The sequence below is a fragment of the Primulina tabacum genome, chromosome 15 (assembly GCF_025594145.1).
Source record: "Primulina tabacum isolate GXHZ01 chromosome 15, ASM2559414v2, whole genome shotgun sequence".
Lineage (NCBI taxonomy): Eukaryota > Viridiplantae > Streptophyta > Magnoliopsida > Lamiales > Gesneriaceae > Primulina > Primulina tabacum.
Window position 1 is genome coordinate 32,485,071 of NC_134564.1, and position 26,223 is coordinate 32,511,293.

Here is a 26,223-nt window from a genome sequence, read left to right on the forward strand (position 1 = left end):
ACACAAAAGCTACATATTATATCAAGGGAACAGAGTAAAAATGACACGTAAAATTGCTTGCTTTGACGAGAGATTTATTCACTAAAAGAAAGATTTTCTACTTAGATTCGAATTCCTAATCTATATGAAGCCATTTGCATGTCAATAACCATGCTAATCAAATCATGGATATTATCCATGATCTTGGTAATTTTTTCTAACCTTAGAGAACTGATGATTTACTTTTTCCACCACCATCTGTCATCGCCATGAGCAGGAACAAGTGCTTTAGGGTTGTTGCAAGACGGTAGTTTCAGTGCGGTGCGGTGCTAAGGCGGACGTTTCTGGTTGGCGGACGCTACGTAACATCAGGAGATAGAAAGATGATCATAGAGCTTCCTCGAAGGGGGTGATCGATAGACTACTTTTTTGGCACCACAACTGCTAACTTTATATTGCCAAGTTGACACAATTTCGCTGGATTTTTGTATATTGTTACCTTTGCCATATCCGTATCGGACAAAATCACAAGGGCAATGCTGAAAGCTTCACCTTTTTCGATGGCAAATTGCCACTCTCTCATTGATATGAAAAACCAGTTCTTTCTTGTCGCTTTTGTTGCTTTGACTTCGACATATTCTTTTTTAGTTTCATAATTGATGATAAGGTCATACGGTAGACCGGTTTCATTAGTTTCATTTACCCAATTCACCGATGCATTGCCGAGGTTTCTCACTAAATATTTGAAAGCTGTGAGCTCCCCCAGTCTCCCTGTGAGCAATGCTTCCTGCTGCCCAAATAGCTTATCTCCCCCATAACTATTAGGTTGGCTAAAATATATGCTATCAGGAGCACCAAAATCCACAGAATCAAGGGTTGCATTAATTCCAGAAGTAATCAAGTTGCTTGAAGGGTTAGACTGGAATTCGAAACCATCTGCACTGAGTAAAACTGCTCCCGTAATCATTACCATAGGATCATGCTCTGTATTAAATTCATGGCTGTTCTCAGTTCGAGTTGTAACAAATTGTTCTTGATTTTCTTCTGCAACATTTATCGCTGTTATCTGCGGTATCTCAAGCACTGGTTTCTTAGTTCCAAATGCACCACAAGATTTAAACCCAGGTGCAGTTTTCCAATCAACAGGTGGCCACCTTGAATTTATGAGAGGTTTACCCTTAAGTATTGAACAGTTTTGTTCAACTTTCTGTGGTAGACAATTTTCTAACAGCTTAGAATTGCTCTCCAATGAAGAAATGTCAGTTTTAAGGGACCAGCAAGCTTCATCTACAGGGAGATTAGGTACCTTCTGGCTGTTCAAAACAAAATATTCTGTTTGCTCCTCATCTGCGCCAGATTCAGCCATGGCAGTGACCATGAGAAGAAAATTAGCCAAGTGCAAGTCAGTAGCTCCACTGTTCAGTAAGCGAGAAAACTCCATGAATATTGCGTGTAAATCAGATCCCTGCCGGCAGTATAAGATGTTATCCTGCGAACATTTCAGATGAGAGACATTATCATGAACTGACATTGATGAGGGCCTTGTTATATCAGTTTCTTAGGCCCATCTTAATAATGGCAATAGTGGCTAAAATCCATTATAAACTAGCCATCATAATCAGGATCGGATTAGTAGTAAATACCTGCAAAAGGCAGTTACACGTATATCGTTTCTTAGATGTAATCTTACATCTTTTTATAGCATTCTGATAGAACAATTCTTCCACCACAACAATCTTCAGTTGTGTAATATTCTCAAAACCAGACTCTTTGAGCTGATAATATCTGTCACTGTGCCCATTTAAGATGTAGCGCTGCGCATAAGGAAGAATCCAATTCACCAGAGAAAAAATGAAGCTATTGTCCGCTGGACCAAAAGAAATTGCTTCACGAGTAACAATCTGTCAAAGAAATAAAATGAGACTTCAATAGTTTAAGTTACACCAAAACAATTCGCATTTGTGTGTTTTAGTCCTCCCACAAATAGATTGCGCCAGACTAGATACATTTGATTAATTTTAAACAAATCCATCACTCGGCAGTAAAAAGTGAGCAGCGGAGAGGTCGTTGCCTGTTGGCTAGAACATTAGACGCATTTATTTATTCTTAAAGTGAACTGATTGGTTTCATATGAGCAGGAACAGGCAGTATGTCACTTGTAATACCAGTTCATTGCCTCCCTCGGCAAATCAGACAACATTATGGTTATATGGTTTATGGTTGGACATCTGACAGAGGCTTGTATACATGTTAACTAATTCAACTACTAGTTGAAATGATGGTCCTGTTCCCTCTGTCAAGTATTCTGAGATCTCATTAAAAAAGAAAACAGAATTATAGTCTTTAAAATCAATTTCAAACTTATAACAAAAAAAAGAGTTAAAAGAAATTGAGAGTGATTGAAGTCATTAAAAAAATCATAATAAAAGGTTAAACTACAAAATTGAAGAAAGATGAGCGAATAAACTTAAGAAATAAAAGGAGGCAAAAAATAAAATAATTTAGAAGCATCAAAACTCCCGAAGTGATTAGTTAATCACAATAATTGTTATTAACAGTTAATAGTTTCAAAAAGAAAATTACACAAAATTATTGGCTAAACTAACAAAGGAGCAGCAAGACCTATCAAAGGGCAGAATGAGGAAATCAAATTGTTGATTTAAATCAGAAAATTATTTCGAAAACACATTTAATTATTACTATCGTTACTAACACTACTATTAGATTTGGTATGAGTTCAAAACATGAATAAAGCCAACTGAGTATACATAATTGCAAACTCGCGTTTAGTCATGCAACAGATGCATAAACATAAGCATAGATCAACTGTGGTATAAAAGTCGTAAATTGAGCAATAAAAAAAGCATATGATATCGACGTTCGTTTCAATAAAAAGAAAGATACGAACAAGAATGTATGGAAATTCAAAGATCCAAGTACATTATGTTTAAGAAGACCCTGAACATTAATAATAGCCTCGTAGTTGTGACTAATAAATTTATGGGCATTATGACTATTAAAAATGAAAAATTCTAATAATAACAGATAAGAATGAATCATTTACACAAAGAAATCAAAAGGGAGTAAATTAAGACCATTCCAAAACTCGTACAAAGAACATACTAACCTCAGAAATCATGTATTGAAGTTTTAAATTAGAGGAATGTGAGATAAAATATTAATGGTTAAATAGTTAATTAATTCATAAATAAAGCAGATTAATCAGTAGGGAATTTAGAAGATAAATGTAGATACGTTAAATTGGTTGCGCGCATACACAAACCAATAAGGAAACATTTTCATATATAGAATGCGTAAATTTTAAAAAAAGAATCACAACAAAAGGTATAAGAAGCGAAGATATTGAAATGTTTATAAAACAATCAGGCATCTCGAACCAACTTGTTGAGGGAAAATATGTTTGGAAGCATATTTTAAAATAGAATCAATAAAACAAAAAAAAATCAAAAACCTTAGAATAAGTGAAGGGATTCAAAAGTAAACAGAGGAGAAATAGAAGCATAAAATTAGCTTAAAACAAGGCCTTGCGCATAGTTATAAATGAAGATTGAAACATCACCAATTGGTATATTTTGCCAGAAGAAATATACATATTGCCTTTCTTGATGACCTAAAATTCTTAAATACATGTGAAGTATATCTCTAAACATATATATGTGATGAGACATGTGAATTAATCATGTTCAGGATTAGGAATACAAAATAAAAATAATTTGTATTCTAAAGTAAAGAGCACAGGTGGAGTTCTTGTCCAATTGGAAACCAAAAATAGAGCAATAACTTATCCACTGTCAACGTGTTATTTAGGTGAGAAATAAACAAGACCAATATAAAAATATATAAACGGAAAGGAACACACAATGAGCTAACAAGCCACGCCTCTAGAGAAGTCAAATTGAACGAGAGTTCAAACTAAAAGACATATGACGCCATCATACAATAAGCTAAACAAGCCCACATCTCAAAAGGAAGTGTTGAACGGGAGTTCAAAATAAAACAAATGACAACTCAAGTAAAACATATAACAATAAGATTTACATATGGTATGATGAGAATTTGTAAATAGGCTCAATCAAATATACCAATATTCTAAACAAAATAACACTCAACTTTATAATTGCTTGCGACTCATTATCATAAATTATTTTGCCAAAACAAATAAAACTATTGAAGTTATTTTTTGAAACTGGATAGTATGTACAAAATCAGTAATACGATCAGAAAAGGTTGGAAATAACATAAATAATGACTAAAAAATTTATCCAAGTAAATACCTTTATGAGAGATATACACAATGCAGCACTTGATTTGGTATAGAATAATATATAAAACATAAAATCACTAGTAATTAAACCTCAATAATATAAATGATATGTATAAAAAAATATATAAACGATAAACATCTTATTGAAGAAATTGAAAAATGGAGAAAGTAGAAAAAGTGTCCTAGTAACATTCCAGATCAGAGTGAGAGAGAGCTGTTACTTGAACATCAAAGTAGTATATCATAACGACCCAATAAAACTAATTCCATTACTGCGGATTAGAAAAAAATTCAATAAATATGAACGAACAAAAGGTTGAATTCCTTGATTTGTATGCAACAATGTGCAAGAAGATCTAAATTCAATTGAAAGGACCTATATTTAGTCAGGATGAGTACGTCACAATGTGAACAGGGACGACTCTAATAACACATCCCACATTGTTTTGTGAAAGAGATATGAATGAGATTATAAGGCTACACGATAGGTTCATTTAACAATTTGAATCAATTATTTTCTTACAATGAAGACATGTGAGATAGCTGCTAGCAGAATCCATCTGCAAAGTCACAGCTGTGCGGGCATGAAGCATGAAACTGTGCATTCCACTAACAATTAAAATAATGATTCTTATTAAATATTTGCAATTTTGGTATCATTGTCATTAATAAATTAAAATTCAATTCTTCGATTTTTATTTCTTGATTTCAATTTTTTCTAATGTTTATTTACTTTAATAAAAACCTTTACCTTTAAAAAGTTTTAAAAATAACTTTCGTTGTACTCGGAAGGGGTAGGAGAGAAAGTGATTGATAGATTTGAGGAGAGAGAAGAAAACCTGTGAAAGAGCTGGAATTCCCAGCCTTTGGATTACGGCTGAAATCTTAGCCAGATACATCTGATTTTCTTCACCAGTAAATTTCCCAAAATATAGGAAGTCAACACCTTCAAAGTGCTTGAATTCCGCTCCTAAATCATCATCATCAGACCAACAGATTAGGCCATAAGATGCATGTAGAGAAACCCATTTATCTTGTCTGGTGGGAAGCACATGGTATTCCTCTTTCAGGAGGCCTAGTTTCAAGTACTCAATGTCTTCCAAGCTCAGGGATCCAGATTTTAGTGCGTCACTCCATCTTAAGAACACCTCAAAAACCTATGATGTGTTAAAAAGGAAAATTTAAACACATAGTTAACTGAGAAATAATTCACCAAAAGAGAATGGTGTTCCATTCAAAGACCGCTTACCGTCTCTGCAGCTTGATGAGGTAAAGAAATGGCAGATAACTGCAGCAAAATCTGCAGGTAACTACGGAAAGGAAGACTTTCATCCACTCCACACCCATTCACAAAAAAGTCACGAAGTTTTGGGTAAAAATTACACAACATTTTTCTAGGGGAATCACAGATTTTCCCTGTAACACTGTCCAAATGCATAGACTTTACTTGATCCATGTTACCTATAGTATCATGCCAATACACGCCTTGAGGAGACAAAAGTGAACCGGCTACGGTATCATCTTGGGAACAGCAAGATGTATAAGGAACAAATATAAAAGGTCCAGAAAGCAATTCCTCTACAACTTGCTCCTTTGAAAGAGGCATTGATTTCCAGACAAATGTATAAAAGTTAGACATTTGTGAGATGCTGCGAGACAAATGAGATAGCATCAGATAAGCATGCATGCCACATGCGGAACACAAATAAACTGAGGGCGCAATTAAGAAGTAGAGGACTATGAAAATACAGATAATTACATTTCAAGCAAAATCAATTAAAAAATCAACTGAGTAACGTACTGTGGTTGGTTGGAAATTAAGGTGTCATATTCCCAACTCATGAGTCCAGTACAACCTTTCTTATACCAAATCAACTGTTTAAGATAAAATTATTACAAAACAACTTTTCAATCAATTTTTTCAAGTATCATTGTAAAGGTTCACTTTTCATTACATATCATATTAACTTTTAAAATGATAACCAAACATTGTCCCAAAAATATTTCATGGAAATGATCAAAAGCCCAACCAAACATCAACACAAAGTCAAACTGATAATATCCTCCAGTCACATGCTGCAAAGTAAATTTTAAATTACCTAGCTTTGAAAGGAGATTCAGATATTCTCCAATTTCTAAGAACAGATAGAGCACCGTCAAGAGTAACTTGAGTTCTTAAACCAACATCAGCCACCAATTTCTCGCTTCTCACCTGCTTTGAGTAAAAAATACTTCATCAGTTCCACAATAAGCACACACAAATATGTACGCATACATGTGTAACGTAGCCTTACTCTATGTAAGGTCATTCTAAATCCAATCACTACAGCCAAAGATTTAAGAAAAAAACAATCATGCACCACCACGGGTTTATTAAATCTGTTCGAAAACACCTAAAATATGACATTAAAATTTTTATATGATTAAATGAAGTACAGCTGAAATAAGTGAAACTCTCGTTTAACAGTTCAGGCATAAGATATAACCAAAAGACATAATCGCGCAGCGATTCAATTAAAAAAAATCAAGGATAAGGATCTTTTCAAAAAAGAAATTAGTTGAAGTGATCTCCTTGTACATATAATGAAAGGCATAATAGTTTGTCACTACTGTCATGTGTTCTGAGTCGGAATTGATCAAGTATTTTAGAGATACATAAAAATATGGATGCCCTAAAAGGCTAAAGAGCACTCAACCTGTAAAAGAGGAGATATCAGATAAAACAAGAGCTGCTATTGAGGTTGACATGCAAACATATTTGGATTTTGAAGAGGCTTTCATATTAGTTGTGAAAAGCATGAGAATAAAAGATGAAAACCAAAAAGAAATGCACATCTAATTTTTTACCAGCTGAAAAGCTAAAATTCCCTACATGCTTCAAAGCCAAAACATACTTTACTATTCTTCAAAAAAAACATACTTTACTAAAACTTCAAAACCATGTCTTGTGCCACATAATATTTCGAATTTATAGACATTTACAATTTCGCAAATAAAAGATAGTAATATTGATTGAACTAGAGTAAAATGACTTCAATAAAAATTGCACCAATTTGTACGGAACATTGGGAAAATTCTAAAGTTATTTTCTTATGAAAGCTTTTCTATAACCTTTATTAAAGCACCAGCTATGATGCTCGCTGATGAAGAAACCAAAATAAAACAATTAAAAAATCAAGGGGGAACTCACATCAAAACTTCCAAAAATGTTTATCTTAACATAGGAATGATTGAAAAACTTAAAAAGATCTAGAAATTATACTAAAATTTTGAAAGAAAAATCTGGAGACATAATAATCAAACTAACCTTTGGAACAGTATAAGGGGCAGCCACTCCCAGAACTGAACTTACTGCGACACAATCGTGGAATAAATCCTTGGGATAATGCAGTTCTTTGTCAATACTTGACACCATCCATTGAACATCTTGGATGATACTTATAAGGGATGACTTGAAATATTTGCATTCCCCATTTGAATCAATGTAATAACCTTTAACCTTGTCACTGAAATAGTTGTCCCACAATATATCAAGAATCTCCAAGAGGTACTTGGATTTCTCCCAGTTCTTTGTCGTAGAAAGCCATGACAGCAAGTGATGCAACTCTTCAGATTCCCAATTGTTGGCAACTGCATTCATGGACATTGTATCCTTGGACGAAACTGCATCCTTAGTATTAACCAGAGACATTTCTTCAACACACTTCTCGACTTGAACTATTTTCACAAAATCAGTTGCTCCAAGTTCCTGAAAAAACCTCCTCCACTTCAACTCTCCGTCAGATATCGATTTAGTGATGGAATTTTTCAAATAGGCATTATCAATTTCATGCCATTTCTCACCCATGCCACTAATCAGATTTTTTACATCAACAGGATTTCCATACTCTTGACTGAAATGCAACGGTACCTCATTAAACCGTCTGTAGCCAAAATTTGTTGAAATCAAAGCATTCTCACGCAATTCTGTAATAATGTCTTCCCTCTCTCGGCCACAGGCATTACAATTTGAGTGTAAATGAAACATCACATAGGAAAGGTACTCTATCATAAAATCTTCCTGCCCCTTTGCCTTTTTGTCATTGGCTATGGCAGGCAAGATATGCACCTTCACAATTTCATGAGCAGATAACCGCTGGACACCCATTTTATAAAGCATCCTCGTAACATTCTCAAGTATAGTTGAGTCAGAGAGTGAGCTCTCGACAGAGGCAGCAGCAGCCAAAAGATTTGGACTCACAATTCGAAGTTTTGCATACAATTTCGGGAAAGCTTTTTGAACACATTCACCATTAATTCCCTGACTTGCCTCATCAGAATACAACCAAATCGTGTCTTCGTGCACAGAGCCATATGTGCCATCTGAGAGAGGAATAAATGGAAGTTTCTGAAGTTTAAAGATGAGATCAAAATCAGTCCCAAAATCTGAGGAAGTTTGCATTACAGAAAGAGATGAAATAACATAAATGGCACTGAGCCAAGAAGATAACCAACTCAAGCCCATTGACAGCAAACCATCAGCTGAACGGCACAGTGAAGAAATAATATTGGCCAATATTTTTGGTCCATAGTCCTCTACACCCAAGGCCCTTGCTAATGAATCCGAAAGAACAATATCTTTATTCAAGAATCCAAGGCCAAGATGCTTGTTAATCAAAGTATCGGGTAACAGAGAACGAGTTTGGTCAGTCCAATTTCTCAGGACCTTGCAAGGAGGAACCCATTCATTTTCATCAAAATCCGAAAGCAAACAGTTTGACATGCGTAATTTAGAAATTATTACTCTTGGGAGACTAGAAAAAAATCCATGAACTTCACCCACGAGAGGAATAAAACTCATAAATGCGGTAACAGCTTTTCCTGGACGCCCCCTATAACAAGGAAGATTGCAAAATGATTTTTCAGCATTAACAAACAAATCCGGAAATTCTGACAGTAACCACTGGTTCCATGGACTATCACCATCAACTTCTTCCCTAGAAGAAGGCAAAACAAAATCACCTTGGAGAATAAACTTAAGGCCATAAGTTCTCAAAGGAAGAAATGCAAAAACAGGCTGTTGGTTCAGAATTGGGGAATAAACTTTGTCCGAGGTCTCCTGAAGTGTGAATGCCATAGAAATTTCAGTTGTTTGTACATCCGAATGGAAGACATCAGTACGCAGTTTCTGAGATACTACGAACCAGGTCATCTTTTCATTACCAAGGGAAACCTCTATTATGCCATCACCAATAACGTCTTTCCTCATGACAACAAGTGAATCATCAAGCATGTTTCTAAACTTAATACATCGAAGACGATGAAGAAACAATAGCAAAGATGGATGAAGATCTGAGAACATGGATACTATGTTGCTCATGGCAAAGCTTTCTGATAAGGTTGACTTAAAAGGGAGAACAATACAGGTGTTCCAAGAATCCTGACCCACACAAGAAGCATTTGCAGATGCTAATCTTGTGAACAAGTCAATATCACATGGAGGAATCACAGTTGGTAGAACAAAACCAATCTGGCCTTCTGTTATGTCGAATTTTATATGAAACCCATTTGAATGAATTTCAGGAGCATCAGTAACCTGGGGATGAAGGGAAAGAGAAACTACATCATAGGTGAATTCATAAAAGCTAAGTAAATTAACAATGTCCATTCAAAATAGCTAAATGAAATCACTCGACCAGGACCTCACTTGGTAGTCCATTAATGGTCTACTAAGAAGAATCAATTCAAAACATCGAAACATCTTGAGGGTTTTCAATGTGAATGCCTTTGGTGCATTGAAATTCATTTTCATTGATGAATATCGTCCCTTGTCAAAAATGAAAAAATACAAAAACAAAAAACCAAAGAAAAGAAAAGGCAAATGCAGCTATTCAAAATAAGTTAAAGTGGTTTTATGAAACCGACGTCAATAGAGTAGTTTTATGAAACCAATATCAAAATAGTACCCAGCATACTTCCATGTCCACTTAGTTTTTCCCATTAGCAAAATTCTCGAAAACAGTATTTAAAAAACTTCGGCCAGAGTTGTCCCGGGTGTAAGTTGCCGACCTCGGAGATGTTGCAAAAGAAGTGGCTCTCAAATGCCACGTGCCCAAATTGGTGTGTTGTGTTATTGTGTAGGAATGATATGGAAACACAGGATCATATGCTTGTTCAATGTGCATTTACGAACGGCCCGTGATCTAGAGCTTCGAAAGAATTGGATTTTGTTTGGGTGGTGCTGAAGTCAACGAAAAATTTATTCGCTATGGATCTGGGACGGCTAATTGGCAATAGGGGGAGAATTTTTTAGTAACTGGTGGTTCATGGCATATGTTGGTCAGTGTAGTTAGAGAGAAATCGGAGAACTTTTGAAAATGCGGAAGAAAACCTGGGATAAAATCAAGATCAAAATTGCTACGTGAATTGGTACTCATGAAGAATTTAAGAACGTGTCAATCTCATATATATTGAGAGATTGAGTTTATGCGTATCATTGCTAGAGTAATGATCTTATGTAGCTTTTGTTGATAGTAAATCGCTAATCCACTTATTGTGATTATCTTTTAAATTATTAATAAAATAGTGTTTTTTATTTAAAAAAATGGTCTGGAGAAATAAATCTAACTATATGGAATTGCAACGCGCATAAATATATACATTCTTGTTCTGGAAACATCACAAAGGAAACCACACAAGGGGCATAGGTATTCCTCAAATGAATCTAATTTTAAAATTTTAGCGTTTTTATAGATCATGTTGAGCTACCATGTGATGCACAAAGGTATGCATGAAACAGTAAAAGAATTTAATGGTTACCCTGAAGACTGATTTGAAGCCGATGCCTTTCTTTCCAATGTATCCAGCATTATTACCCTTTTTTGTGGAATTTCCAACATCGCAAAGTGCTCTTATATTTTTGGCTGAAAAACCTTGTTCATTATTCAGCACCATAATGCCTTTTTCCTGAAGTATAAACGTTAGGGTGGGCTCCACATTTTTTGGGTAGATATTATCGTCGGCATTTTGAACCTGCAGTCGCATGCCAAAGAAGTAAGTCAGTCATAATAATAATAAATTAAATGTAAAACAAAATATTATAGTTAGAACAAGAGTAGGATTCGTATAATAAAGTGAAGCAACAAAATCATTTCGTGAGCATAACCTAAAAGCTTTTAGCTACAAAATACAAAACCTTATGGCCAAATGAAATATTTGCACTATTCTACGTGTTTTTTTACTGTTCTTCAAGTCGCAATCGAAATCCTCAGCCATCATGGTTTGGCAGAGATAATAATAAAGGGTCACTAGAGATGGCCAGAACGTGATGGAAGTCTGATTTCTGCTCCAAACTCTGTCATAATCAATCACCCACTCCATCTTATAACATAGGGACCTTTATGGGGAGATATAGATATCTTTCTTAGCATTCTAACTAAAAGTATGTGAGTGTGCATTAAGATAGCATTTTTGGTGTAAATGCAATAAATCCCCTTGTTACGTATCAAAAGAAACATTTAAATCTCAAAATTATATGTTATCCTTGCTTCAAGAGATTACATCACACTTGATATAGTACAATTGCAACTTGTGAGGATTTCTTCAATGTACATTACGTAAAAGGCATACCAGTGCCCATGTCAAAACAACATGCATACAAGTATCTAAAGTATGCAAAAAGGTAAAAATAATAATTGAACTACTATGCCCAGTAATACATCAGGTTCCTTAACAGCTGGGTTCATCGGCATTGAAGTTTTCGGCATACAACAAAATTGTAACATCAGAAAAAAATCGAGCAGGGAAAAAATGAAACGAAAGAACATACTCTTTAGGACATCCACAAGCAAAGTAAAAAAAAATTGGGGTGAAAGACTTATTAATCATGTCAATGACAAAGTTAGTGAGTACGAGTAATCAATTACCAGCTCCAGAAGAAAATGTGAATCTTGAGAATATAACTCTTGTGAGAGACAGTGGAGTGCCCTGCCTAAGCGAGCATGTTGTTTCTCCAACATTGTGCTTCCAGTAGCAGAGAGACTTTGATCAAGTCCGAATTCCTCTTTTCGAATAGATTCAATAACTTTCACTGGATCACTGTTCAGATTATCATTGAACAACGATAATGCTGAAATGGCGGCCTGACTACTAGCATAAACCTTGGGTGAATCAAAGTGATCTTCTACACCGACTGTCTTGCAATCAACGTCATGATGATCAGCCTCAGTAGAGGCCAACCTTTCACCAGAAGAAGAGGGGTGCTCGTTAAGTACAGCTTTTACTATCTTTGATCTAGAGCTGAGTTCATAATCACCAGTATATAAGCATGACTTTCTAGGGGGAAATCCAGAAGATACAGAAGAACGAAAAGAATGGTGATCATCTACCCATTCCATTAGTCCAAGAGACATCCCCACTTCATGAAGCATTAGGCGCTGCTCTATTTCCTTGCATTCAGTTAACATGCTTAAGGTAACATCTTTGGAAAAATTTTGTGTCCCCGCAATCAATACATCAGTAGCAAAACTGCAAAATTCAATTGGAAGGTAACTCAAACATTCTAGAATAAACGTCGACATAACTGGAACCGCTTTACTGACAATGCACTTGTTATTGGGTACACTGCTGCCAAGATAACTGTTAGAGCTTTTGACTGATGTAAGGTGATCACAAGACAGCCTCCCATGTAAATCTATCTTCAGCGCGTCGTTAATAACAAGTTCAAAGGCATGGCGTGCATGGCACTTCAGAAGTGCTAGGGGGACATTTCTTTCACCACCGTACAATACAAACAAAGATAACAATTGCACAGCTGTTTCAAAAGCAGATCCTTCAGCAAATACTTTTAATAATGAGTCTGTAGTTGCTAAATGGTCAATACGAATCACTTTAGCGTCTCTAGTTACCAAACACAACAACTCTTTGTTGTTGACATCGTTTAACAACCATTCCACAATTGAACCGAGAGAAGGAGCAAACATGTGTGCCCAGTGTGACCACAAGCTCAAATCTGTCAGCATAGGAGCTTTAAGCAAGATGTCAATAGCATCCTTGGTTGTAACTCCACCAATTATTCCTTCTCCGAGTCTTGCATTAACATCAACCCAACCAGTTTCCGTGCTTTTCTCATTTTGATCCAATGAGTTATCCTTACAATTAAATCTCAACAGCGGTGCAGAAAATAAAAGACAATTTGAAGTTATTTGTTTTTCTCGTATAATGTCAGCAACATTTTCCACGGCATGACTTTTCACTGGTTTAAAACATGCTGAAGGAAACTGCCAAAATAGCAAATCAGAAATATTCTGCATGGTTACATTTCCATATTCCCACGAGCCATTTAAAGCTTGTAGCAACAGCGCATCAAATTGAATTGGCAACAGGTAAGCCTCGACAGAATCTTTTACAAGAATGTCTCCGATCAAGTATTTCTGCAGTGAATGAGGCAACAGGTGCATGTATTTATCCAAAAACAGAAAATATTCTCCACAACCAAGGGAGACGAACTCATTGATCGCATATTGCTTAAGTAGCCAATACTCACACATACAAAGCTTCCTCAAAAAATAAAATTTGTTTTCTCGAGAGGTACTTTTAAAGCTCAAGATGTCATCCTCAAAATATCCAGAAATTTTCTTAGCAATATCTTCAGCTGTAACATCTACAGAAATTAACATTAAGTTCAGTTAACAACAGCCAAATAGATTGAAGAAAAAACAAATATGTAAGCAAAGAAAGAAAACTCATGAGCTGCAAAATCATTATAATACAGAAAACTTGGGAGAACTTTCAGAACTAAAATCATTTACCATGTTTATGCATCAAATTTTCATGTTCTGAAATGGGTGCATCCTTCTCAGCTACTTCAACATTAACGCTTATGAAATCTGATGAACTCTCGAAACTTTTCCCATTGGTGAACTGCTCGCCAAGATCTTGGAAAGTGTCATACATATTATCCCACATACCAAATTTCATACTTGTCACCTGTGACAGCAAGATTGTAGCAAGGCAGAGGCAGTTTTAGAATGGCGAACCAGTTATAAACAGTGGACTGGTGCAAATTGACTAGAAACATATAATTGCATGGCTGAAAAAGGGCGCAAATACAGTCCTGGGAACCTTGTCCGACCCATAAAACCCAACCATAACAAACCCCAGTCTGACTGACCAGGGCTCGCCTACTGGAAAGTATATCTTCGGCATATTGTACTCTCAAAAATAATGTGTCACTATTGACCCAGTTACATGAAGAATAATACATTTTTCTTGTACTAATATAAGCGGAATTTCATCCAAAATTTAAATAACGGAAAATTGTTTGGTTATTAGATTATAGGAGCAAAAAAGACAACCACCATATACTTACAGCAGCATTCAGCAATCCAACAAATGGGAATGCCGTGAACAAGGCTTTGACCTTCTTTTTTTTCCTGATATTGTAAGACTGAAGCATCCTCTCTAGGACCTATAAGGCCAATCATAGTCAAAATTTAAATTCGAACTTTACTTTGCATATAGGAAACAAAGAAGGGCCGAGTCCCAAAGAAGAAAGAGAAACAAATGAAAAGGAGAAAACAAGCAAGAAATATTTCCATAGCTGGTGAGGACAAGAATAACATGCCTTTCTTACTTTGGTATATGATACTGAATTTAAATTTTAAAAAAAAAACAATGACCAAAATAGTCATATTTTTCTCTGCAAATAAGACCAGACCAAGAGCTAAATTTATCCAATGTCTATAAGAAATACTACTACCAATCCTATCAATTGAAAATCACTTTCATATCAGAAAAAAAATGGAACAATTATAAAACAATAAACTTCACTTTCCTAATCGCATGTTAATGACAACTGTAACATTTAATAATACATAAGCAGTAAACCTCAGGAAAAACTACACAACATTAGGCAGAAACATTTACATCCTTCCACAGTCCCAGTGCATAAATTAGGCCCCATGCCTCATTTCCCATACTCGATATTATTCTTGCTTCAGCAAAAGTGATACCAGTGGGAGTTCTTTTGACCCAAAAGTCACAAAGAATCAACCGGGGCTATATTTTCTGATAAAAGGTTTGGATACATTTTTCCAATGACTCAAAAGCTCAAAATTAATTTGTGAAAAGTGATGGATGGCCAAACTTACGGCCTCCACTATTCATCTAACAGTTCATGCATGCTTGATTTGTAGGAGGAAGTATAAAAATTCCATAGAGAAAGCATGAACAAATGCAAACAAGAGGTTAATCGAAAGCACAAACAATTCAACTTAAATTAGAAGTTCTGCTACAGAGATAGTACCTCTTCTGGGTTATTTCCTCGGCATGCTTCCTTCCAAGTTGTAACAAACAACTTCAGTGATTCAATGGAAAGTGAATGACCATTTACACCCTGATCATCTGAGCCCTTAGATTCAAGTTCTGCGTCAAATTTTGCCCTCTTAAAAGGCTTGTGAAGTGAGGTGGTGGAACTCAAAGTCTCAGACTTTCTCTTTCTTGGAGGTTTTTCATTGTAAATATTGCGCCTACAACCAGCAGCAGCAGGGGATGGGCTATAAGCTACTTCGCTTTTCAACCCCAGCCTTGTCATTTCTTCAGTTACTGACGGGTAAGGACAGCTACTGAGATGGTCTGGTCTAACTTTAGGCAGTGACAAATTGCAGTTACTATCGATGTGCTTCTCATCCTGATCATCTTCATCTGTATCTTCACTATCATTGTCCTCTGAACCCGATGACATGAATCTTATGTGTTTGCCACCAAATTCCGCACTTTCTGAGGAGAAAGACTTGATGCGTTGGGATATTGTGCTAAAATTGTCATCCAGCTGCTTCTTTTGTGCCGAAAAAAGTGGGCGCTTCTTGTTTTTTTGTAATGCTCTTATTCTAGTTCTCTCCAAACATACCTGTACAACAGTGTCTTCTGCTTGTCTGGCTTTTTTTATGTGATTAACATACAATCTAAACAAAATTACAATTGATTCAGAAAAACAGTACGCTCGAATTATACTCAATACAAAAATTGGATTATTTGTAGAATTACAATGTATTCAGCAAGATAACGCTTTTTAATGAGAAACGATATTTTATTAAATACTTAATAGCTTTTAATTACAATAAGTGAACTTGTAATCCACTCACGAAAAAATGCTAGACAAGACCCTAACCCTATCCATAATACACAAGAGCCAGTATTCAGCTAGATAACACTAATCAATATGAACTGTGAACGCCTTACTTCCAGACACCCAGAAACCCTTCCATGATATGGACTTGGGATGTAGAAACCCATATTGGATGCTGGGCACTCCCCACTTATCAAGCCTAAGAGTCTTTTAACAACTTGTGAAAGAAGATAGGCTTTTGAAAGTTGGTGGAAACAGACAGTTACTGGGGGCCAGATGTTCACACGAATTGATAAATGATACCTTAATTTCTTATTCGAAAATTATCAAGTACGAGAATTTGATTCAGTAAAAAATCAGAATGAAAAACGAAAAGGTACCTCTAACATTATAACAATTAAAACCTGAGTTTCCAAAAACAAAACAGTAAACTGGGAGAGGGAGAGCCTACTCTATTTTTCAAAGTAAAACTGTAGAGAAAAGGACTTCAAGGTATTGTAGAGATATAATAGCCACAATCCAAAAAACTAGTCAGCTCATAATTGAATTTTTATTCTGGAAAAAAAATATGGCATACCCAATGTCCTGGACGCGCACGCAAAGCTTTTCCCTCCCATTGACAGATTGTTTCTGGGAAATAAAGTCCAAAAAACTACCCACTTGAACTTGCTTCCGTTTGCGAGCATCCACAAAATCACAAAGGTAAGAAATTAATTCTCGAGTCCCTATTCTGTAAACTTCTGTCACCTCAGAAGTCACAGAAAAATAATGCATGGCTAGTGGGTGTCTTATTAAAGGTCCCAATTCCAGCTCTTCAAACCGTTCAACGCCCTCACTCTCACAGATTGCCACTTCCAAATCATACAAAGAAGTAATTTTTCTAACCGCAACAAAGCAGTGTATGAAGGTATTGATCTATATGAAATGACAAATAGGCAAATAAATCAATTTATGATTCTACAAATTGAAAAGGATGCTGATAAAGATATTTCATACCTTGTAAGGATGTGAATCAGAAAACCCAACATTCAAACGTAAAAGAAACTTATATTAATGCACCTTAAATATGAAACAAAAGAGCGGTTAACTAACACAAAAAATTCAAAATCGGTCAAGCGCTCAATTTATGCCCCCATTCCATAGTTGCGAAGGGTGCAAGGCACACCGAGGCACACAAGGGCCATGGAGCCTGAGGCGCAAGGCGAGGCGCGCGCTCTACCGAAGCAAGGCGCACATTTTTTATTTTTTAAAATATATATTTAACATAAATATATTATATTAAAATATAAAATAATTAAGTCACAATGTCACTTAAAAAAAAATTTAATAAGTTCACAGTAATTAGTAACATTATTAAAATTATTCAATTATCCAAATCAAGTTCATCTTCTCCATCGAATCATCAGATACCCCATAACCTTCGGACTTGTATTCTTCTTGGTCTTAAAAATTTTCTCGATCAACATCAATTTTTTCTTCCTATTCATAAAAAAGATGTGAAAAAAATGTGAAATCGGTCTTTTTCTGGTTGTTTTATACATAGATGTCATCACCTAGTTCTTCTGTTCAGCGCTTTCTTCTTCTGATTCCATGGTTGGTGCGTTGGGTTACTAGGGTTTGAGTTTTGGCTTGTTTTAAACAAGTAATTAAAAAAAATTCACGAAGACGCGCCTGAGTGAACTTCCAAAACTAGTCCAGGCGAGTGCCTCAGCTCGCCTTAGTAAATCGCTGCGCTTGAGGTCCCAAGAGTTTGGTCCTCGCCTCGAAGGCGAGACAAGCTCGCCTTTGACAACTATGCTCCTTCCACACACACACCCTCAACTCTTCCCGACCCCCCAAAATTCAATCATTTAACACCCCACACATCTCAATATCGACCCCACTTTCTAATTCTCCAATAAAAAAATTTATTTATGTAATATTAATGAAAATAATAACAAATAATAAATTATGAAAATACAATACAAATCTTAAATCAAGTTACCTAATTCCCAGAAATCTATTGAAAGGTTTTGAAGATGACGATAATCAAATATGTGCAAAAAAATTTTGAATATAAGAGCATATCGAAGAAAATGATATCATATCTGCCACCCTAATAAGTTTATTTTAAATTTTAATACATAAAATATTAAATTTAAAATAAAAATCAGCAGAAAAGTATTTGTTATGAATCCACCAATAAATGTATCATAAGTTGAAAATCATTAACATTGTTGGCAAAGAACAAAAGAATTTTTATTAAGAAGAAACCTAATCTTATTTTTAAAAATTCACAAATTTTTTAAAATTTATTTAATTTCACCAACTAAAGAAGTTGCAAGTTATAACCATTACTAATTTTCACATATATTCTCACATGAAAACAATATCAATTCCACATATAATTCAACACAAGAAAAGTAAAATCTTTCAAGAGTTGTACTTAACAATTCCATAAAATTCAATAGAAATTTATCGACATTTTGGATACCAATAAACTTCTATTGAGTTTCAAAAAGTAGAAGTTGAATTCCAGGACTTTTTAAAACTCTATGAAATTCATTTTGAATCACACTGTACTTTAATTTAAAATCATTAAAATTCCCTGAAACTCAACAAAAGTCGTTGAATCTCATAGATTGGATACACTCCCTTAGCTTAAAAAATAACAAACTTCTTAAAAGCCGATCGAGTTATCAAGGCTTCATAGAACATACGACGACGATGTATTCCACATAACGATCTTTTTAAGGGACCATCTTTTTAAGGGACCATCATAGCGTGCACAAACGTTCTCCAAAATTCTCAAAACATGAAAAAGAATTTTTAAAAAAACTTGCGAAAACTGAAAAATCATGAACTCAGTTGGATTCTCGTACCTTCCCCTCGGCCTCCAAGAGCCGGTTAAGAGAGGGCACTTGTTGCATTTGAAATCCTAAAGACTCCCATGACTCAGCTTTCACCGTCAACAGAGCCGCCTGGGAAACTTCCCAAGACGAAACATTCTTGTTCGACGACCATAGAGCATGGCGAGCCCTTGTCACCGCCTTATCCAGTTTCCCAATCAAATCCTTTTGCACATCACTCTTCTTACTGATATTACTTTTATCAACAGGATTTAGTTGCTGAGGCGGGGTTTGAAAATTATTGGTGATAGAGTTTGGCGGAACTGGGAAATTATGGCCGGGGAATTGTTGATGGATTGGGGGGAAAGGAATCGGGGTTATAAATGTGTTGAGATGAGGCGAGAAGCGAGGGTCGACGAAAAAGTTGGGATTTTGGTAGAAGCTAGGGTTAACATGAATTGATTGTCGCTGTTGCGGCGTTTGCTCCGCCCCGCGGCCGCTGCCGTCTGGGCGGAAGCTTGGAGGCCGACCGTACATTAGGGATATTACCTTTGCTCAAAAACGGCGAGACGACATAACACTATTTATAGTGTGTGGCGAGAAATTTCATGGACGAATATTTTGCTTTAAAATGAAAAAATAAAACGAAAATCGCTGAAAAGGCAGATAATCCAATAAAAATATTATTTATGATTTTTATATTTCAAATATTTGATTTAATTATGATATTTTAATATCATAATAAAATTATAATTTAATTATTATATTTTTATAAAATTATAAAAGTATTAAATTTAATAATTTAGACATAAGATTCAATAGTGTAATGTTTTTGAATTACGACGTAGCTAACTATTAAATATTTATTATCAGCAAGAAAATTTGAAACAACAAATAAATAAATCTTATAAAAAATATATTTATATTGTACACACAATATTTTTTAGATATATACCCTATTTACAAAGATTATAAAAAGGGAGACAAAAGTTTAGTATAAATATTATATTCATGTTAATTAATCTGCATAAATATTAAAATAATTACAATTTTAAATTCCTAATTATCTAATTTTTATATATTGATTTATTCGATCAGTTTGAGTTTGATATTTTTTAATCGCATGACTTGTAATATTATTGAGATTAAAAAGTATCATTAATTACTTACAAATGAATAAAGAAAATATATGAGTTTCCAAATAAAGTAAGCTGGGTGAGAAAATGACAAAAGACGTCGGTAAATCAGTAACGTTTTCGATGTGTTGACTCAAAGTTTGATAATTTTATATACGATGCCTTCAGCATATTTTATTGATGGATTTTTAAAAATCGAAGTGCTAGTGTAATTTCAATTTTCTTTTATTTGTAATACATATTTGATTATTAGTTTAGTCATAAAAATGAAATTTATTTATTATGATTTAAAATAAACAATATGGTGCATAATTATATTAAAATATTTCATGAGATGGTAATAAATTAAAAAAATTTCAAAATATAAAACAAAATTTGTTGTGAAGATCTTGCAATTCATGCAACTATTTAAAAACATATTGTTTATAATGATATTTTATTAAATTTATGTTTTTCAAATCAATTCAATTAAGGGTGATTTTGGTTTAAAATAATAAATATGGCAAATTTCGTTTCAAAAAAAACAAGTTCTTCATATAATTTTCCAAATTTTTAGAATAGTTGTAACCTTTATAAAAAAATATTTTTCAACCTATAATACCGTCATGATAATTTACAATAAATAACAATATATATAGCTAATTAGTTCTAGACACTAAAACATACCACAAAACTATTCAGTTCTCCTTTGTAGTTTAAAATAAGTAGATCTGTTGTGAGACGGTCTTAGAGATCATTATTCTTGAGACGAGCCAATCATGTTCATATTTACAATAAAAGTAATATTTTTGTTATAAAAAATAATATTTTTTCATGAACAATTCAAATAGAATATATATATATCATAAAATTGATCCGTGAAAGTCATGTGAGTTTTTGTGTTTTAAAATTGATATTCTATAATTTTTTTAATGGTTTCGATTTTTTGCACTCGAGTTTATCTTAATTAGAGGTGATTATTTCCCCCTAATTTTTTCATTATTATTATTTATGAACAAATTATCATTGAAGTTGATAAATATTATGGAAGACCAAGTGAATTAAAAACTTCAAAATATGAAGAAATATGAATTAAATTTGTACTTGGATGAATTATTTCAAACTTTTGGATTTCAAATAATTTTTATTATTTTAGATAAACTATATCATAAACTTTAGATTCATCTCATGCACGTCTATATGATATTTAATGTTAATTACGATGAATTTCAAGTTAACTTATAATAAAAACTTTTGAATTTAATTCTACTTGATGTAACTAATATATCAATAAGACATTAAATATAACTTTTGAATTTAATTCTACTTTATGAGCATAAATATACGCGCTACCGTACATGTATACACAAGTCCTAAAGGGTGTCATCACTATGTCACTTTGAAAGGGAGTCGAGGAAAGCAACGTCGATCTCCTTGAAAGTGCTGGGACAGAGTTATTTGACTGGAGGAAGCTGCACCAACTGCTGTAGCTGGTGGACAACGTGTGACATTCTAGGACGCATAGACGGTACATGCTGAGTGCAAGAGTATACAAGGTCCACTACTTTCTGCACAGTTCCAGCTTCAGGAATCACAGAAGATGAAGATGAAGATGAGGATATAAGAGGATCCAACAGCTCGAGATATCGATGAGATTGCACCAGTGGTGTAGCCCACTCAAATATACTTTGCCAACCAACAGAATCAACCGCTTGGGCAGGTCTACGCCCGCTAACAATTTCAAGCAAAAGCACCCCGAAGCTGTAAACATCACTCTTTGTTGTCTGCTCGTTTCTGTAGACAAACTCTGGAGCAAGATATCCATGAGTTCCACCAGCCATTACTCGCCTCTCATGCATTACCTCCCATGGAACAAACTTTGAGAGACCAACTCCCATAAGATGTGCGCCAAAGTCCTCATCAAGAAGTACATTACTTGCACGGATATCACGATGCACAACCTGTGGTTTCACTTTGTCATGGAGGAACCTGTTAATGGTTGAACAAAATGAGAAAGCAGGGAGACACATTCCTCGCCCAAATTCCAGCAAGTATTATTGCAACATTAAGATTAGGTGACAAAGCAGAAATATAGTAAAAAGGGCTTGATTGAACGTGTTCACGTTTTTTTTTCCGGAATTGATATTATCAATTTTGTTTCCCCCTACATACTTAAAAAACGCCAGCCCAAGAACATGCAGAGATCAAAATGGACATATGCTCGGAAACCGAATAAATAACTTCACATGATTATCATACTAGAAAACGATCAGTTCGTTCCCTGAAAATTGCTATAGATAAACAATTTTCATCAACAAGGCGTTGCGACTGGTGGTAAGTCTGTGTGAGTGCATAATGGATGGCGAGTGCAGGCTTAGTTGATGGTAAAATTGAGACAGATTATCAAGCGAAATGACAAATATTGCATTCTTTCACGGACACCTAGAGGCAAGACAAACATAATTTAAGGGCACGAAACACTCTGTATGATTTGGCTTCTAAAAAGAATCAGACACGATATATAGACATCTATAATCACAATAGTGAATCACATATTTGGAAAACAAAAGTGAAGGGACACATCAATTCTTAAGAAGCTTTTGTGTGGCTGAAAAGGAGCCTCTATAAGAATGCTAAGATGGCATGATCAACCAAACTGATTTCAAGAAGGTTACTTACGCTATCCCTTGAGCAAGGCTTGTGGCAACTTTCATTCTCATTGCCCAATCCAAAGTCCGAGCCCCTCTGGGAATATGGTGTAGCCATCTGTCTAATGGTCCATTCACAATAAACTCATACACAATATAACGCTCACCGTGGTCATAGCAACATCCTTTGATAGCCACCAAGCTTGAATGATGTAATCTTGCAACACGTCCAATCTCAGAATAGAACTCCTTTTTCCTCTGAAAGCTAGATCTCTTCAACCTTTTAACTGCTACTCTTGACCCATCCGGAAGAACTCCACTATATGTGCCCCCCGTTTTGGCATCACCCATAAGGCGGTTTCCTTCACTAAAATTCTTGGTAATAGCCTTCAGTTCCTCACGGGTAAACACTCTCCATGATGGAGGAACTAATGCCAATTCTGCTGGATTGGACAGCTTGCGAGATCTTTTACGCTTCTTATTACGCCTATATACAAGAAGCCATATCACAACAGCCAGGGTTGTGAAGAAAATCAAACCACTAACAACAGCAAGAATGATAAGATATTCTTGGTGGCAGTGCATGTGATGACAGTTGTTCTCTGAAATGTAAAAAGTATACGAGCATTAATTAAATCAGCTTGGAATGGTAAGAACATTTGGGGAAAAAAATAAGACAGCACCTGAACATCCTGTTAGACCAAGTAAAATTTAATCCCTGGTACTTATAGAAATATAACGCACCTATATTGTGCATGCACAAGAAGGCATGTGATGTATTGCATCTCTGAGCCAGAAGAGACGATGTCCCATTGGTAATCAATGTGCACATAGCTGAAAAATTACTGCTGATACAAGACATATTGGTACAACCGAACTGGATTGGCATGCTAGGACTAAGAGAGTCATTCCAGTAAGATATTTTATCCGACCATTTCCAAACTCCACCAAGTGTGTTATTGTCTTTTCTTCCACCAACCCAGCATCCCATGGAATTTTCAGCACACAACTTTTGAAGCATGACAAGTTCTTTAGATGAAGTAACTGACGCAAGGTGTCCATTATAAGACCTGCAGTGGTTCTCAGATTCATCCCACGATGCACCATTTGCAACATGTTTATAACACTTAGTGTTAACAGGGTTGCCAATCCAACCAGAAGGGCATGACACTGCCAAATAAACTAATAGTTTCATAGACCAACCAACATGTAGAGAAGGAAACCTCAAACAAATAAGTGTTTATTTGATAAGAAACCAAGTTCATAATCAGGATATTCAGTATCCACTAACCTTTGGTGAGAGTTTGGTTCTGAAAAGGTGGCGATAAAGATACATTAAGCGACTCATTAAAGCCCTAAGAAGAAATAAAATAAAGAAAAATGAAACATGAATTAGTACGAACAACATCCAAATATAGTTCTCCACCATAAACCTAAATATAATATTATATTAAACAGTAAGCTCACCGATGAGGTTGATGCCTTCAATATAACAAGTAGGAGACAAGAAGCGAGTAGGGAAAGAAGGTGTGAATGAATTGTAGGCCTGAAACCCATCCTCGCCATTCAAGCAACCCTAAAAAACAAATTTGAGAAATTGTTAACACTCAAAGATAATCAAGACTCAGTTTTTTTATTTTATCTTTATGCATATTGGACGCAACTGATTTGGTCCAAAATCATAATTGATTATTTTCGGCATCATCTTCGATCCATAACTAACATTTCTGTGCAGGGACAAATTTTCATTTGAATCATTGGGAAATCTTGTTTCCTTTTGGGCTTTTTTTGAGCCTCAAAACTCTTATGACAAACAATTGTCGTAAAACGCCTACTGACCTCGTGAAAAAAAATTATATGCAGAGTTGTTCACTCTCATTCATCTCAGTAAGTTTATCGGCTGAAAAGCATATCCTACCTAATCAAGCAATCAAACCCAAAGAAACATTATTTCTCTTTCACAAACTCAGCCTTTCGACCTTGTCAAGCACAATCCAGCTATAAATGTGCTAACAAAGGGCCAAAGAACCGAGCTTTGTTGCAATTAAAAAGTTCACTTTGTACACATAAATGTCCAAAGTACTGAGTAAAAATAAACGAAATAATAAAGTAAATCAAAGTATTTACTCACTGTAAAAAACCCACAGGGACCTAAACATCATATTTAAGCAAAACCACAAAGAGAAGACAAACACCTCAGCACAACATTCATCTTCATCACAAAAAAATCCCATGAACTAAATTCAAATATCCACGCTGCCAAAACTTCAATCATGAACTCCCCAGAACAAACACCAAAAAAATTACAAAATCAGGAACTACACTGTTTCTTCACTCGGAACCAAATAAACAAGCACAAATCGAAAAATATATTAGACTAGGAAAATTAGAAACAAACGCATATAGACGAGAGATGGAGATAGAGAAAGCACCTGAGATGAGATCTGAAAATACAGCGGTAAATGGCAAGAATTGAAGAAAGCGTGATGAACTTTCCAGAGTGGACTGGGATGGACTACATTTATTGGTTGTAGGTAGGCTGTGGGTACGAGTATTCATTGCAATTCTGTAAGGCACCGCTGCCCCCCACATTTTTTCCCCGGCTTCACACACTAAATAATATACTGTTGGCAGATGGAAATGTGATGTCAGCATAAATTTTAACAATAAATTAAAAAATTAAAATATATTCTATTACATGTATCCTATCTATGCTTCTATACTGTATTTTTATAATATATTATTAAGTGTGAGTTGGTTAGAATAACTGCTTGAACAGGATACCAAAATTTATTTCCTTTTTACCCTTCTCTTCAACACCACATATAAATTATAATAATTTCAACCACGTCATTCCTATGTCTTAAATCTTCCCCAAAAATGAAAGTTTTAACGTACTAACATATTTGAAAACTTCTCAATTTAAAAAAACCTTACGGTTAGTATTTTTAACGCAAAAAACCTTATTTTTTCTACCATAATATTATTATATTTTTTATTGAAATTAAGTTTAACAGATAAATAGATTTTTTGTCATACACAATGATGTGTACAAACACGCTAATTATAATATTAATATCAAATTACAAATTTCAAATATTCGTTTTATAAATTGATTAAACAATATTTCAAATATCAAATATTATGTTACACGCAACGCGTGTGCCTCAGCTGCTAGTTAAAATTGAGGATATGATAGTAACCGTTAAAGAAAAACACTAACTTTTTCTTCCAACTTTACCCTTATACGATATTAATATTA

At 34.8% G+C, this 26,223-nt stretch overlaps 2 protein-coding genes across 8 annotated transcripts; both read right to left on the reverse strand.

Moving 5' to 3' along the window:
* Positions 1–230: 230 nt before the first annotated feature.
* Positions 231–19,771, reverse strand: LOC142527984 (protein NO VEIN). 4 transcript variants are annotated; one of them, XM_075633010.1, is made up of 13 exons: positions 19,232–19,770; positions 16,948–17,285; positions 15,549–16,206; positions 14,613–14,711; positions 14,053–14,230; positions 12,169–13,904; positions 11,063–11,275; positions 7,572–9,839; positions 6,364–6,476; positions 5,514–5,913; positions 5,104–5,421; positions 1,623–1,880; positions 231–1,468 (listed from the first exon to the last, which is right to left on the reverse strand). In XM_075633010.1, exons 1-13 carry the CDS (start codon positions 19,733–19,735, stop codon positions 401–403), a joined length of 8,151 nt encoding a protein of 2,716 aa, XP_075489125.1. In that variant the 5' UTR covers positions 19,736–19,770; the 3' UTR covers positions 231–400. The 4 variants fall into 4 exon arrangements, with proteins under 4 accessions (XP_075489125.1, XP_075489124.1, XP_075489126.1 ...); XM_075633009.1 differs by having other exon boundaries at positions 6,364–6,479; XM_075633012.1 differs by having other exon boundaries at positions 1,329–1,468; positions 1,670–1,880; positions 6,364–6,479; positions 19,232–19,771.
* A 1,845-nt stretch (positions 19,772–21,616) lies between these two features.
* Positions 21,617–25,574, reverse strand: LOC142526696 (C-type lectin receptor-like tyrosine-protein kinase At1g52310). Of its 4 annotated transcripts, none has more exons than XM_075631242.1 (6): positions 25,394–25,574; positions 24,429–24,537; positions 24,253–24,316; positions 23,706–24,143; positions 22,993–23,563; positions 21,617–22,302 (listed from the first exon to the last, which is right to left on the reverse strand). In XM_075631242.1, exons 2-6 carry the CDS (start codon positions 24,525–24,527, stop codon positions 21,768–21,770), a joined length of 1,707 nt encoding a protein of 568 aa, XP_075487357.1. In that variant the 5' UTR covers positions 24,528–24,537; positions 25,394–25,574; the 3' UTR covers positions 21,617–21,767. The 4 variants fall into 4 exon arrangements, with proteins under 4 accessions (XP_075487357.1, XP_075487359.1, XP_075487358.1 ...); XM_075631244.1 differs by lacking the exon at positions 25,394–25,574 and adding an exon at positions 25,157–25,340; XM_075631243.1 differs by lacking the exon at positions 25,394–25,574 and adding an exon at positions 25,093–25,134.
* Positions 25,575–26,223: the final 649 nt, after the last annotated feature.

Bases quoted from the DNA above. Each gene is read 5' to 3' on its own strand.
- LOC142527984 (XM_075633009.1), bottom strand. From the start codon at position 19,735: ATGTACGGTCGGCCTCCAAGCTTCCGCCCAGACGGCAGCGGCCGCGGG. The intron at 16,207-16,947 runs GTATGCCATATT...AATTTTGTTTAG, and splicing joins GTGCGCGTCCAGGACATTGG to ATTGTATGTTAATCACATAA. The intron at 14,231-14,612 runs GTAAGTATATGG...TTGCTGTCACAG, and splicing joins TTGGATTGCTGAATGCTGCT to GTGACAAGTATGAAATTTGG.
- LOC142526696 (XM_075631242.1), bottom strand. From the start codon at position 24,527: ATGGCGAGGATGGGTTTCAGGCCTACAATTCATTCACACCTTCTTTCC. The intron at 24,317-24,428 runs GTGAGCTTACTG...ATTTCTTCTTAG, and splicing joins TGAAGGCATCAACCTCATCG to GGCTTTAATGAGTCGCTTAA. The intron at 22,303-22,992 runs GTAAGTAACCTT...AACCATTAACAG, and splicing joins AGCCTTGCTCAAGGGATAGC to GTTCCTCCATGACAAAGTGA.